Source organism: Callithrix jacchus, chromosome 11, assembly GCF_049354715.1.
Source record: "Callithrix jacchus isolate 240 chromosome 11, calJac240_pri, whole genome shotgun sequence".
In the NCBI taxonomy this organism is placed as follows: domain Eukaryota; kingdom Metazoa; phylum Chordata; class Mammalia; order Primates; family Cebidae; genus Callithrix; species Callithrix jacchus.
The window spans coordinates 13,619,277-13,632,619 of NC_133512.1; the positions used below are offsets into that span (position 1 = coordinate 13,619,277).

General features: G+C 56.4%; 1 protein-coding gene across 1 annotated transcript in view; it reads left to right on the forward strand.

The window, feature by feature from the left end:
- Positions 1-2,442: 2,442 nt before the first annotated feature.
- ADCY1 (adenylate cyclase 1) overlaps positions 2,443-13,343 on the forward strand; it is a 127,947-nt gene continuing 117,046 nt past the window's right edge. Inside the window, exon 1 of the mRNA XM_035253349.3 lies at positions 2,443-3,216. Coding sequence (XP_035109240.2) covers positions 2,578-3,216 — 639 coding nt within the window. The 5' untranslated portion in view covers positions 2,443-2,577. The remainder of the gene's footprint in view (positions 3,217-13,343) is intronic.

The window sequence follows — 13,343 nt, forward strand, 5'->3', positions numbered from 1 at the left end:
TTCCCCTCCTCTCCCTTCCCTTCCCCTTCCCTCTTCCTTCCCCTTCCGTCTCCTCCCCTTCCCTCCTCTCCCCTCCCCTGCCCTTTCTTGACAGGCTCTTGTTAAGAGACAAGTCACCCAAGCTGGAGTGCAAGATCATGGTTCACTGCAGCCTCAAACTCCTGGGCTCATGTAATCCTCCCACCTCAGCCTCTCTTAAAACTCATTGGCAGCTGGGACCATGGATGCGTGCCACCATGCTCAGCTAATTTTTAAATTTTTTTGGAGATGGGTCCTCTTTATGTTGCTCAGGCTGGTCTCATATTCTTGGACCCAGGTGCTCCTGCCTTGGCCTCCCAAAGTGCTGGGATTACAGGCATGAGCCACTGAACCTGTTCCAATGTCATTTTTTGAGTGAGGACAGAGTTGAGAACCAAAACAGGTAAAAGAAGGCACCATTTATTTGTAAACTTTGTGCCCAGATAACTTTATCATACGTTTTTCGTTTTCATGTAGTCTGATCATTTTTGGATATTATTCAGCTTTTCTTTCATAAAATTGTGAAGATACAAAAATATACCACATCACTTAACAAGGAAATCTTCACTTCAATCTTAACACTTGAAAAATCTTGCAGACTTTGCTACTATTTGGGGACAAGCAGGGGACCAGTGAATAGAAGAAGGCGCTTTCTCAAGCCAGTGACAAAGGGAGGCTGAGCCACGCCATCTTTTCAGAGCCAGTGCTGCCCTCAGAGGGCTTCAGCTCAAAGAAGCGAGGAAGACAAATGAAGAGAAAATGAGGTTACAGAGTGGTGGGTATGAACTTTCATGAAGACTGGGACTGGGAAGAAAGCAATGAGCGGTGCCAGAAGGAACCAAAAAGGTTTCATAAAGGATGTTGTGTTGGGGATGCTATTCCAGAGGGAGGGACCAGCTGTCATCGTGTGTTTGCTGGGGGCCTTTGGTGTGGGCTACTGGGGACAAGTGGTGGGAAAGTGCCCCTACTCTAGACAAAGACTAGAGGTGTCTTCATCTGCAATTATTAAATTGAAGCATATGAAAGAGCTAACGTGACAACTTTGGCCCTTTTACAAAAATGGCAATTTCGGATGGTTCAACCTGACACCGATTCCAGATAAAATGGAAATGCTTCATATTCTAATCTTTGTTCCATATAACTACACGTGGAATCCCTGAGCGTCACTGGAATCCCTGGGGCATTTCTAAAATAGACCAATGCTTGGACGAGATCCCTTAAATCGGGGTTTCTGGGAGTGGGGCCTTCTGCAGGGGGCCTAGCCTCCTGGTCTCCATGATTTCATGGGATTCCAGTTCCTGGTCTATCCATATTGAGGGGATGAGAAGCAACCGGGATAATGGAGGAGACAGGGATTCTGGCAGCGGCTACTCCTCTCCAGGCTCCCTGGAGGGAGCTGATCATCCGGGATCCTCACTGTAAGGGATCCGCAGGCAGCCCAGGGGCCTCCAACCCAGGGGCCCTCTCAGCAACCAAATCACATCTTGTAGTTGAGGCACCAATAAAAAGTTGCCTTCTTCATAGTAAATGAATGCAAGCAGTGGATCATTTTTGGATATGATTCGACTCCTGGGTCGAATTAACCCCCATGGGCCAGCGGGTCCTTCCGTCCCAATTGTCCTGCTAGAAGAAAAGGTTTCACTATCTCCTGGGCGTCCAGCTCCTCTTTAGGACAAACAGCGGCGCCCCTTCTCCTTCCATCTCTTGCCCCATCCCTGCACCCACAGCCTCACACCTTCTTTCCGGGACACAGCACTGCCAGGACCCCAGGCCGGTTCAGTTCAGCACCCAGGTGGGAGCCCTCGGGCCGACTCCCGGGACTTTGTTTCTTGGACTTCCGCCGCCCGCCGCCTCCCTAGCACAGCTCCCGCACCCCGCACCCCCCCACAGGGGCTCCGGGACCCTAGAACTTAGGGAAGAATTGCCGGGCGGGGGTCCCGCGCGCGCGTGGAGGGGACGTACGCCCCAGGCCTCCACCTTTCTTCTGACCCCGGGCTTCCTTGGGCGTCGCTTTTCCGTCTCGGAGGGGCGAAGGCCCTGGGTTCGCAGTCAGACTCCGGCCTCTCTCAAATCAAGTGGCCTGGTTTTATTGAGGAGGGGGAAGGCACACATTTTGCAGGATTGGAGCATTTTCGACTCCCCAGGTGACGCCAAGAGGGTGGGTTCCACTGTGCACGGTGGGGAAACTGAGGCTCGGAGGGGACAAGGCAGGTGCTCGAGGTCACGCGGTTCCTCCGGCGGGCGGGAACGCAGGACGCGGAGTTGGGGCGCGGGCTGTGCGCGCCCAGGTTCGCGGTTCCCGGGGATCGGCTGTCGCAGCGCGGTCGCCGCCGAGGACCACGGTCGGGGCGCGGGCGGGCCCCAGTGCGCAGGCGCGGCGGGCGGGAGGGGACGCGCTCCGGGCGCGCGCGCGGGGCAGCCGGCGCCCCAACTCCGCCCGCCCCGCGCCCCGGCGCCTCGCCGCCCGCCGCCCGCCCGCCCCGGCGCCGCCGCCCGCGCCCCGGCGCCCCGGGCCGGCGAGGGGCGCGCCCGCGGCCGCGGCCGCTGCATGGCGCTGAGATGGCGGGGGCGCCGCGCGGCAGAGGCGGCGGCGGAGGCGGCGCGGGCGAGCCCGGGGGCGCCGAGCGGGCGGCCGGGCCAAGCCGCCGGCGCGGGCTCCGGGCGTGCGACGAGGAGTTCGCTTGCCCAGAGCTGGAGGCGCTGTTCCGCGGCTACACGCTGCGGCTGGAGCAGGCGGCCACGCTGAAGGCGCTGGCCGTTCTCAGCCTGCTGGCGGGCGCGCTGGCGCTGGCGGAGCTGCTGGGCGCGCCGGGGCCCGCGCCCGGCCTGGCCAAGGGCTCGCACCCGGTGCACTGCGTCCTCTTCCTGGCGCTGCTCGTGGTCACCAACGTCCGGTCCCTGCAGGTGCCCCAGCTGCAGCAGGTCGGCCAGCTGGCGCTGCTCTTCAGCCTCACCTTCGCGCTGCTCTGCTGTCCTTTCGCGCTGGGCGGCCCCGCCCGGGGTTCCGCCGGGGCGGCCGGGGGACCAGCGGCCGCCGAACAAGGGGTTTGGCAGCTCCTTTTGGTCACCTTCGTGTCCTATGCCTTGCTGCCCGTGCGCAGCCTGCTGGCCATCGGCTTTGGGCTCGTGGTGGCTGCGTCGCACTTGCTGGTCACAGCCACCTTGGTCCCGGCCAAGCGCCCACGTCTCTGGAGGACGGTAAGTGCCGCCGCGCGCCCCGCATCTGGTCGGACACACTTGCTGGGACGATGCGCGCTTTTTCCTAGGCAGCGGGTGGGGACACTGAGGCTCCTACTGGGGGTGTGTTCAAGGTCACTCCAGCGAGTTGGGGACGCAGTAGGGGCTGCCACCCTCCGGCCAAGGCTCTCTTCAGAGTTACAATCCGTAAAGCGCCCCTGGGCGTGAAGTGTGGAGAGGGGAGACAGGTGTGGAGAGAGAAAGATCTGGCCAAGGTCAGGTAGCTGGTGAGCTGCCAGACGGCGGCCAGAGGGGTCCGCCGCTCTTTTGCCGCACCCATCCCCGCGGAGGGACTGAAAGTGGGCGAGGGGATCGGGCCCCCAGGGTGGGCTCAAAGGTCGGCTCTGCGCGCAGCGCGGGGCTCTTCTCCTGTGCACTTAGAGCGCGTGCGGGGTTCGCCTCCCAGCCCTGCGGACCCAGGGGAGTATATAGGTGGTGGGAAAGGACTTCGGCCCTTTCAGCCTTGCTGGGCACCCTATTGTGGATCTGCCTCCGGCCTGGAAGGAGTGGGGTTTGCCAAGGTCAAACACAGGCTAGTCCTTGTCTCTGCCACTCGGCCGTTGCCCCGAACCTGCCTTCTCTGCTCCCGAACTTTGTTACTGTCTTCCCAGTCGGGCCGGCGAGATGGTTGCAAGGACGAGGACGCTGTCTGCCTCCTGCGGGCTCTTCCTGGGCCCTGGAGGAGCTTGCTCTTCCAATTGTCCGGAGGTGGAAGTGGACCAGGGGTCTTTGCCCCCGGCGGGGCTTTGAGAGCTTCCCCTTGTGCCCATCTCCAGCTGACGGCGGGGATGGGGCTGGGGAGTAGGGGATGGGGAGATTTGGAAGACCTGAGGAGGGTTTTGTTTCTGCCTCTAGCTGCAGTTTAGCAGGGGGATGGTATGAATCAAATGGAGTGGGGAAGCCCATCTCAGGAAAGGAAGCAGTGATGGGAGCAAATTTGAGAGAGGCAAGGGGTCCGAGGAGAAGCTGAATCCAGGGAGATTAGGGAAGAATAACTGGGGGGCGGTTGTGAGGATTCCCTTAGCCTGGCCCCAGGGCACCAGCACCCAAGGATCTAAGGAGGCGTCCTCAGGCGGTGATGCCAGGGGCAGCACACAGAGGAGCCATGAGATGCTCAGCCTGGCACAGGGATAGACACATCACTGGACTTGTGTCTTAGGGTTAGAGAGAGACCAGCATGTGTTCAATCCATGGGTAAGGGCAGGAGGGAAGGAGGGAGTACATGGAGAATTGTCAAAGAGGGCGTCGGAGGAAGAGAGGAAGAGAGGTAGAGGTGAAGGGCAGAGGCAAAAAGGCACAGCTAAAGCCGGAGGAAAGGGGAAAAGAGGCAGAGGACTGCATGCCGGGGAGGAGAGGGAGGCTGGGTTCTTCCACAACCTCTTCCACAGCCTCCTGTGGGCAGCACGTGGCCTTGCCTGACCATTCTCAGGGGGACATTCCTGTATCTCTTACCTCCACCCCCCATCTGTCTGTGTTTAGTCTGGACCTCATGCTGGCCCCCACAGCCAGACCCGCACCCGAAAGATGGCCTCCCCAATCTGACCAGGTGTTAGGGCAGCTCGGGAATAGGGAGGGGCTGAGCTTGGTCCCTGGGCAGGCCCAGGGATCCCAACCACACTGCATTCTCTCTGTGTTTATTACGCCAGGGAGTCAGCTGGTGTAATAAAAGGCTGGGTTATTGTCTTTCCCTTTTGAAATAGACATTTCCCATGTAGCCTTTAGTCATTTCTTTTAGAGAATTAAAGACTAAAAATGAGAGAGAGGGGAGAGTCTGTAAAGGAGTTTCTGGACACAGAGCTCGGCCCCTCCCCCTGGGATAAGATGAGCCCCTGTGACTGTTACTGTAGTGGGGAAGGAAGCCCATCCTAGGAGCAAGGATTCTTAGGGAGCAGACATCTGGGTTTCCCCGCTAGCTGTACTCCCTGGGCAATCCAAACCCTTCCCTCAGTGAGCCTCAGGTTCTCACCTATGTAAAGGGCAGAACACCCCTGCCCCCCCACCCCACAGGGTTGTAGTGAAGACAAAACTTCATATTGGAAAAGCACATTTTGGCCTCTTTAGAATGTTCTAGTCCATGTGTTCAAGTCCACGTGTCTATATAGGTGATAGTGATATTGACAAACGCACAGGGATCAATGCAGGGAAACATACAATGAGGGGAGTGGGGCACATGATTCCTCAGGGATTCTGTCTTCCAATTAGAGAATTCCAGGAGCCTGTGAAATCTGTCCTTAATGAGCTGTGCAACTTGGTGCTTGAGAGGTGAAGAAGACGGCACACACATTTACACAGTGTTGGTGTTGCTGCTGCTCCTCGCTGCTTTACCGCCTCTTCTTCAGACCTGTGCCGCTCTGCAGTGCAGTCACTTGTTGACAGCACCTTGTCCTCCATACTGAATTTTGGGCAGGAGTAGCCATGCTGGGCATGGAGTGGATGACCCAAAAGGGATGAAAGATGGACTGAATGAACGAAGGAGTCTTTGCAGGGGATTTCCCTTGCTGCATACATAGCAGGATGCCGCTTCAGAGTCTGAGATCTCCACGGTGATCTCCTAGTGCTGAGCCCAGTGACTAGGCAGCCCAGTGAGTTCCAGAGTCAGGTTAACTCCATGGGGCAAAGGAGCTCCTTCCCTCAAATCCCACCTGTTTCTCTGAGACCCAAATGCTTTCTCATCAAGGATAGCCCTGAGGAGGCCTGGAAGAATCCTGTGCATTCTGAGGCATGGATTCAAGTCCGTGCTCTGAGCTATGGAGCAAGTTCCTGTGTTGTCTTTTCTGAGCCTTTGCCCCTCTGAAGCAAGGCTCTTGGGGTTCCCTGCAGCATTCATGTTCCATTTCTGGTGCACAGGGCTTTGGGAATGCAGCCTGGGTGCTTTGGGGCATCTGGTTGCTCCTCTGAAAAGCCCAAGCGGGCCAAGGACTCTGGGAGGCAGAGGAGAGAACTCTGAAAGCTAGGGTGCGTGATTATTAGCACAGGTGGAATTGAGTAGCTAGGGCTTAGCTTCTGCCCCGGAGGCGTGCTTGATGCTGATGACCCTGAGCAGAAAGGTCTGTAGGGAAACAGCGTTGTTCCTACCTGGGCCAGCACTGAGGAGGTACCCATAAATATGTGCTAAGTGGCTGGAAATGAGTTTCTTTCCTCTCCCAGCCCCTTGCTTTTGGGTCACTGATTGTACCTAAATGAAATACAATTCATTTTTATTTAGCTAAGCACCTGTCAGAACTGAAAGCATCCTGTTCAAGACATCCATAGCTGCTCACAGTCAGTAGGGGGCAAGGCCCGCCAGGGTGGGCTGGAGATCATAGGGGTGGGGTAGGGGTGAGTGCCAAGGAACATGGAGGATGAGGAAGGGGAGAAAGGGAGACACTGGATGTCTGGGCTTGGCCCCTTGTGATGCTACCCACAGACTCAGAGCCTCAGAGGGAGCAGCTTGGAATCTTGGGAAAGGAGGGCCTGGGTAGGGCCCCAGTCCTTCCCGCAGAGGTCTCCCTCCCAGCCTGTGCCCTGCATTTCGGGGGGAGAACCGGGGTGCAGCACATGTGTGCAAGAGGAAGACACGGTCTCTGCCAGCTCTGAGCTTCCTCCCTTTGCTACTTTACACATCCTTGAAACACCCACTTTTTGACCAGTGTGAATCAGGATATTACATTTTTACTTAATTTTTTTCTGAAGTAGTAAGGGCTCCATTGCAGTGTGCAAATTATATGCTTTCAATTTGGTTGCTTATCAATGTAAATGAAATACATTTCGGTTTCTACTGAGTTCTTAGCTGTAGGCAGGATAACAGAAATCATGATTATCATGGAGAAATGGGAGTCAGCTGAAATTTCCCGGTGTGGCTCTAGTTCTGCCTGAGCTCTGGTGCAGAACCATGGCTTGCTTGCTTGGAGGTGAAACAACCTAACCTCAGGGAGCAGAATTGAAGGGCGCAGGGCCCTGGATGACCTGGTTGTTGATAGCAAAGCTCATGGCCTAGGTGTACTCTGGTGACACCAATCTGCCAGCACTTAGGCTGTGCCCCCATGCCTTTGCACACCCTGTACCCACTGCCCAACCGCTGTCTCCTCCCAGTTCACCCCATGCCCGCCCTGCCTCCCTTTCCCTAGCCTCTTCTTCTGTTGGCCATACCTCCCCAGATGGCCCCTCCTCTGGCCAGGCCTTCTTCCCCAGCTGGAACCCTCTTCTCCCACCATCTCCATCTCCTGCTGCTGGTCCCTCCCCTGGCTGGGTCCCACCTCCCTCCCCTGGCTGGCTCCTCCTCCCCCACGAGCCCCTCCTTTATTTCCCCTCCCACTGGCCCCCTTATCCTCATGGCCCTCAGCCTGGTCCTGTCACCATGGAGTGCCCATCTGCTGTGCATCCCCCTGCCTTGGCAGAGCCAGTGCCTAGAGGGACAGGACTAGGGTTAGAGCTGGGCCAGGGAGGGTGACAGGTGGGTGGTCCTCCTAGCACAGGGGTCAGGCTATGTGAAGGCAGGGAGTGGGCTTTCCTGTCCCCTGCTGCGCCCAGGACTGGCAATTGGCAGGTAGTCTTCTTGTCCTTGGCTGGACACGCTTCTGAGGTCAGCGTTGCTGCTCTCCTGGGCACAATCCCCAGCTCCTATGCTCCGGCCTCTGGCTTTAGTCCTGCTGCAGCCTCACTGATCCTTCCAGCCCCACATTGCCTCCAGGCCCATGTTTAGTGTTTAGGGAACAATGGCAGGGGACATCCATTACGCTGGAACCTGCTCCCCGCCCCCTGTTTTTCTTATAGGGTTGGGTGGTCCCCTGGTCCATTTCCCTTCACCACCTGGCTCATCCTCCCTCAAGGGCAGTCAACTTTAACTTTAAAAAGCTTCCAGAATTGCCCCTGTCAGAGCAGCTGAAATGAGGGTGAGCAGGAAATGGGCCTGGTCAAAAGAGAGGGAGAATGGTTCTGGGCATCGGGCCAGGGGCTCCCACCGGCTCCACCTCTGAGGTGCTCCAGTGGGTCCAGGGGCTTTCCTCTGCCCCTCCACAATGTGCCCTGTAGGGGCTGCACTGTGGAAGGAGCCCTAGACATGTGTTGAGTCTGGTCACACTGATGGACCGTGGGCTGAGGGGCACGGGGGCAGCTCCTTCACCGACCTGAGAAGAGCTGGGAGCAGACACAGGGTGGAGACTGCAGCTGCCAGGTCCTCCCTGCCTCTCTGTGCTGGTTCCCATGACCCCAGTGTTTGGTGCTGGGGGCTGGGGTGCTGGGGGAATAATGGCTCCCTTCCTCTGGGAAGCTGCAGTCTATTAGGGAGACCCTGGCCAATAACTTGGACTGCAGTCCCACGGGGCAGGACATTCAGGTGACCTTTGAAGGTGTGCACAGTGGACAGACCAGGCCTAACCGCTTGAGGAGGCCTCCCTGTGGACTGGGCGCTCAGCCAGGATTCCTGGACCAAGCACAGGCTGTGAGTGCGAGTAGTGGGGCGACTCCCACAGAGGCCCCGGTGGGGCAAAACCACACTGAGGACTTGCCCTTTCTCCCAAGAGCAGTGCTGAGTGTGGTCACAAGGAGGTGGAAGTGGACTGGGGGCTGTGTTGGGACCCGAGGGGACCGCTCAGCAGGCTCCTGTGGGTGTTGTCAGCCCGCCGCTCTTCCCCACCCCCGGCTTTTAGAGCTGTGTGCCTGCCCTTTTGGGGCTCACAGTGGTTTTAGGTGGATGTCCGTCTCCTGTCACATCTCTGAGGTCGGGAGGGCCAGGGATCAACTCCTTAGCTTCATAGGTTCCTACAGATGTCCAGAAATGTCCTTGGACCATTTCCTGGCTCATACGGAAGCTGCTGGGCATGTGAGGTGGGTGACTCCTGGCATTTCAGGGGCTCCAGTGTATTTGTGTGAATTTGGGCTTGCGATCATCCCCATGCCTCAGTTTTTCCCTCACCGAAGGGAACAGTAGCTCCCTCCTGTGGTTTTCTATAACAGATACATCCTCCAGGTACTATGAATCGATTGTGCCTGGGAAGCATTCCCTGTCCTCCCCACACTGCTCTGGGCTCAGTGAAGTGAGACCCACCTCTTACGGTCACATACATAGCTATATGTAGCTGATGACCTGCTAATTAGTCTCTGACTTACTAAAACTGAATAGTTGCAGTGAGGTGCTGGTCTTGATCAATTGTTGGGAGAGACCTGCATGATGCAGGTGGCAGGCGTAGTCTGTTCAGCCCATATTCTCCGCCAGTTGTACTAGTGGAACACCTTGTGAAACAGCCCATTTGGAGGTGGCCTGTGTCCACAGTGGAGGCTGGCATCCCTGTGGCCACGATGCCAGGCTGACCCCTTTTCAGTCAGGTTTTTGAGTTCTAAGAAGCATGGGGGCTGAAGTGGCAGGGGCAGGGTTTTGGGCAAGGGTTTGGGCAGGAGAAGCAGCCTGGATGCCTAACCTTGTCCATGTAACCCCTTGAGGAGTTCACACGGATACGTGCTCCTCCTTTTACCCTGAGAGGCTGAGCAAGGGAAGAGACCTTTCCTGCCTCGATCCCTTTGCGTGCCCTGCGCCCACTGCCCAGCACACCGTCTTCTCCCAGTTCACCCCATGCTCTGCCTTCCTTTCCCCAGCCGCTCCCTCTGCTGACCATACCTCCCCTGCTGGCCCCTCCTCTGGCTGTGCCTTCCTCCCCAGCTGGAACCCTCCTCCCCTACAAGCCTGCCTCCTGCTGCTGGTCCCTCCCCTGCTGGGCCCCACCTCTCCTCCCAGATGGACCCCTCCTTCACTTCCCCTCCCACTGGCCCCCTTATCCTCGTGGCCCTCAGCCTGGTCCTGTCACCATGGAGTGCCCATCTGCTGTGCATCCACCTGCCTTGGCAGTGGGAAGAGACCTTTCCTGCTCTCCATTTGGGCATATGAATTATATCCATCCCTCCTCTTTTCATGAACATATACAAACACACATGCTCATGCGTAAACACATATTTATACACACACATAAACACACACAGACCTGTACATGCACGTACCCACACAAAACACTCCCAGATGCATACAATCATACTCATTCTCCCCCCAGCATGCATGCACATAATCACACAGAAACACACTCATAAACCAGTACATACTCACACATCCATACCGACTTGCATGCGTGCATCTACACATGCACACTCACACGAATACCTACACACTAGCTCACACACTCACGTGGTGCACTCACAAATACACACATGCTCACCCACTTACATAGATTCACACACTCACAAATCAATGCACACTTGCACACTGATGCATACTCACAAACTAATGCACACTCACACATTCTCATGCTCACCTACATTCACTTCACTGTTACTAGTATGTGGGTCTTTTGAGTAGATGTCCTATCCTGTTCTCTGAGGGAGGGCAGCCTGTGCCATTTGTCTCAGCAGCACTACCACAGAGACCTGGGCTGAAGCCCAGTTCCCGCACCTCCAGCTCCGTGACCCTGGCAACCTCAGAATCTGGTCTGCGAAGGGAAACCAGGCTGCCAGTCTTACCTGCATCAAGGAGGTGTAGTGAAGGCAGGTGGGAGGGCAGGCATGTCCACATGGGACTTGGGAGCTGTGAAGGCAGGGAACTGGCCAGTACTCTAAAGCCTTCCTTAGGGAAGGGACTGGGGCTGCCCGCCACTCAGCTGTGCCCCTCTCCAGTGCAGGCCAGGGCTGGCACCTGGGGCATGGGGGCGTGCTGCCTCCACTGCCCAGCCCAGTCTTTCTGTTCTCCCTCCCAGTGCTTCTCCTCTGACTCCTTTAACCCTTCGGCTCCCTGCGCCCTCTTCAGGCTGTTCTGAGCTCCTTTCCCAGTGGAGCATGGTGTCTTCTGCATTATTTTGCTAAGGGGGTCCCATTTGTTTGTTTCCTTCTGCCATGCAGAGATGCCAGCCTCAGGAAGGAGGTATGTGGTGTGTGGGAGTCCCTGGGGTCAGGGTTAGGAGAATATGAGCCCACCACAGCAGCCCAGCTCTGGCTTTGTGCTGAAGGCAGCACAGACCCTGAAACAATCCCATCTCCCTGGATTAAAGGGATGGCAGGAACTGCTTTGATCTCCGGGCTTTAGTGTTCACTGTGCCTTCAGTCTGGGCTGGGAAGAAAGCCTGGAGCTGAGAAGAGCTGTCTGCTTCCCAGAGCTTGGGTGTGACTTTGTAGAGCCTGAACACAGCTCTCTGGGTGGGGCCTCTGTGTGGGCGTGTGCCTGTGCACACATGTGTATGTGGATACGTGCGACTGTATGTACACATCGTGTGGATGTGCATGTGTATGTGTTGGGGCATGCCCATGCACATGTGTGCACATGTGTCTTCTTGCATGTATGTGTTTTCATGCATGTGTTCTTGTGTGTGCATACAAGTGCAAGAGCATTGGTAACATTTAGAGGAACCTGGGAGCAGGTGGACAGGACGCTGCCACAAGTGTGATGGGGTCCCCAGTAGTGCTGGGAGCCCTACACTCCAGCCTCTGAGCCTTGCAGAAGAAAAAGTCCATGCTGGTAGCACATTCTGAATCTGAGCACAACTTTTTGTTTCGATTCCAAAAATACAGAGCAGCTCTTTTATCAGAGTACAGTGCTTCCTTGTTGCCTTCTCCAAAGTAGACTCTTCTCTGAAGTAGACTCTTGTGTTCGAGAAGTGGCTCAGCCTGAGAAAATGCAGATGCATGGTGCTTGGCTGGCCTGGCTCCTCTGTGCTTGGCCACCTGGGTGTTCTTTTCTCTCCGCACCCCCCCCCGCTTTTTTTTTTTTCAGACAAGGTCTCTCTCTGTAGCCGAGGCTGAAGTGCAGTGGCATTATCACGGTTCACTGCAGCCTTGAGCTCCTGGGCTCAAGTGATCTCAGCCTCCAGAGTAGGTAGAGCTACAGGAGAGCACCATCATGGCTGGCTAATTGTTTCACAGGCTGGTCTTGAATTCCTGTGCTCAGGCGATCTCCTGCCTTGGCCTCCCAGAGTGCTGCGATTATAGGTGTGAACCACCGTGCTGGGTCCTGAGTGCCCTTTTCTTTTTTTTTTTTGAGTGGAGTTTCGCTTGTTACCCAGGCTGGAGTGCCATGGCGCGATCTCGGCTCACCGAAACCTCCGCCTCCTGGGTTCAGACAATTTTCCTGCCTCAGCCTCCCAAGTAGCTGAGATTATAGGCACCCGCCACCATGCCCAGCTTATTTTTTGTATTTTTAGTAGAGACGGGATTTCACCATGTTGACCAGGATGGTCTCAATCTCTTGACCTCGTGATCCACCCGCCTCGGCCTCCTAAAGTGCTGGGATTATAGGCTTGAGCCACGGCGCCCGGCCCTGAGTGCCCTTTTCTTACTGACCTGGTTCACTTGATTGTTGTCCTGCTGCATGTGGCACACCCTGTCTCTGGTGGCCCTGACTTCCTGGGAGCACCGATGCTTCTGATGGATGGACCATTGTTATTTACGTAGCAGCTGGCATTGGGCCCAAGGCACCTCATGTCTGAGTGTGGGGATGTCGGACACCCACTGTGGACAAAGAAGATGGCTATCTCACAGCACGGCAGTACCCACTGTGATGAGCAGAGCCCCCCGCTGTCCCCTGCTGTCTGTCTCTAACTGTGGTCCTCTGGCTGGCTCTTGCCCACTAGCCCTAAGGACTCACTTGACCTCTTGTCCCTGGACATGGTCCTTCTAGTGCCCTTTTCTGGCAACTGACCTCAGTGCTTTCTCAAGAAACCTGTTTAATACTGCATTCTTTGGAGGGTGCCACCTGTGTCCTTCACTTACCACATAGTCTGGAGCCAGGTCTAGAGGTCGCAGCCTGTGACCAGCATCCACCCCTTCCACATAAAGCATCATCTTCCTACGCTCTGGGAGGGCCCCTATCCCAGCCTGTGGGGACCTGTAGATTTTCTCTGCTCTACTGTCCAGCCTCTGGAAGCAGCATTATCATAGCAAGCGTGTAGCTGATAAGAGCGAGTCTGCTTAGGAGGATGGTGGAAAGTTCAGGAGATGCCTGGCAGTTGCAGGTATGTGCTGGGAGTCAGGGCAGCTTGCTCTGGAACATTCTGTTCCCCAGGGAGCATGTGGCAGTGAACGTCCTGGTTGATCATGTGTGCCGCCAGTGCAGTGAGCCTGTGCTGGAGCCATGCTCC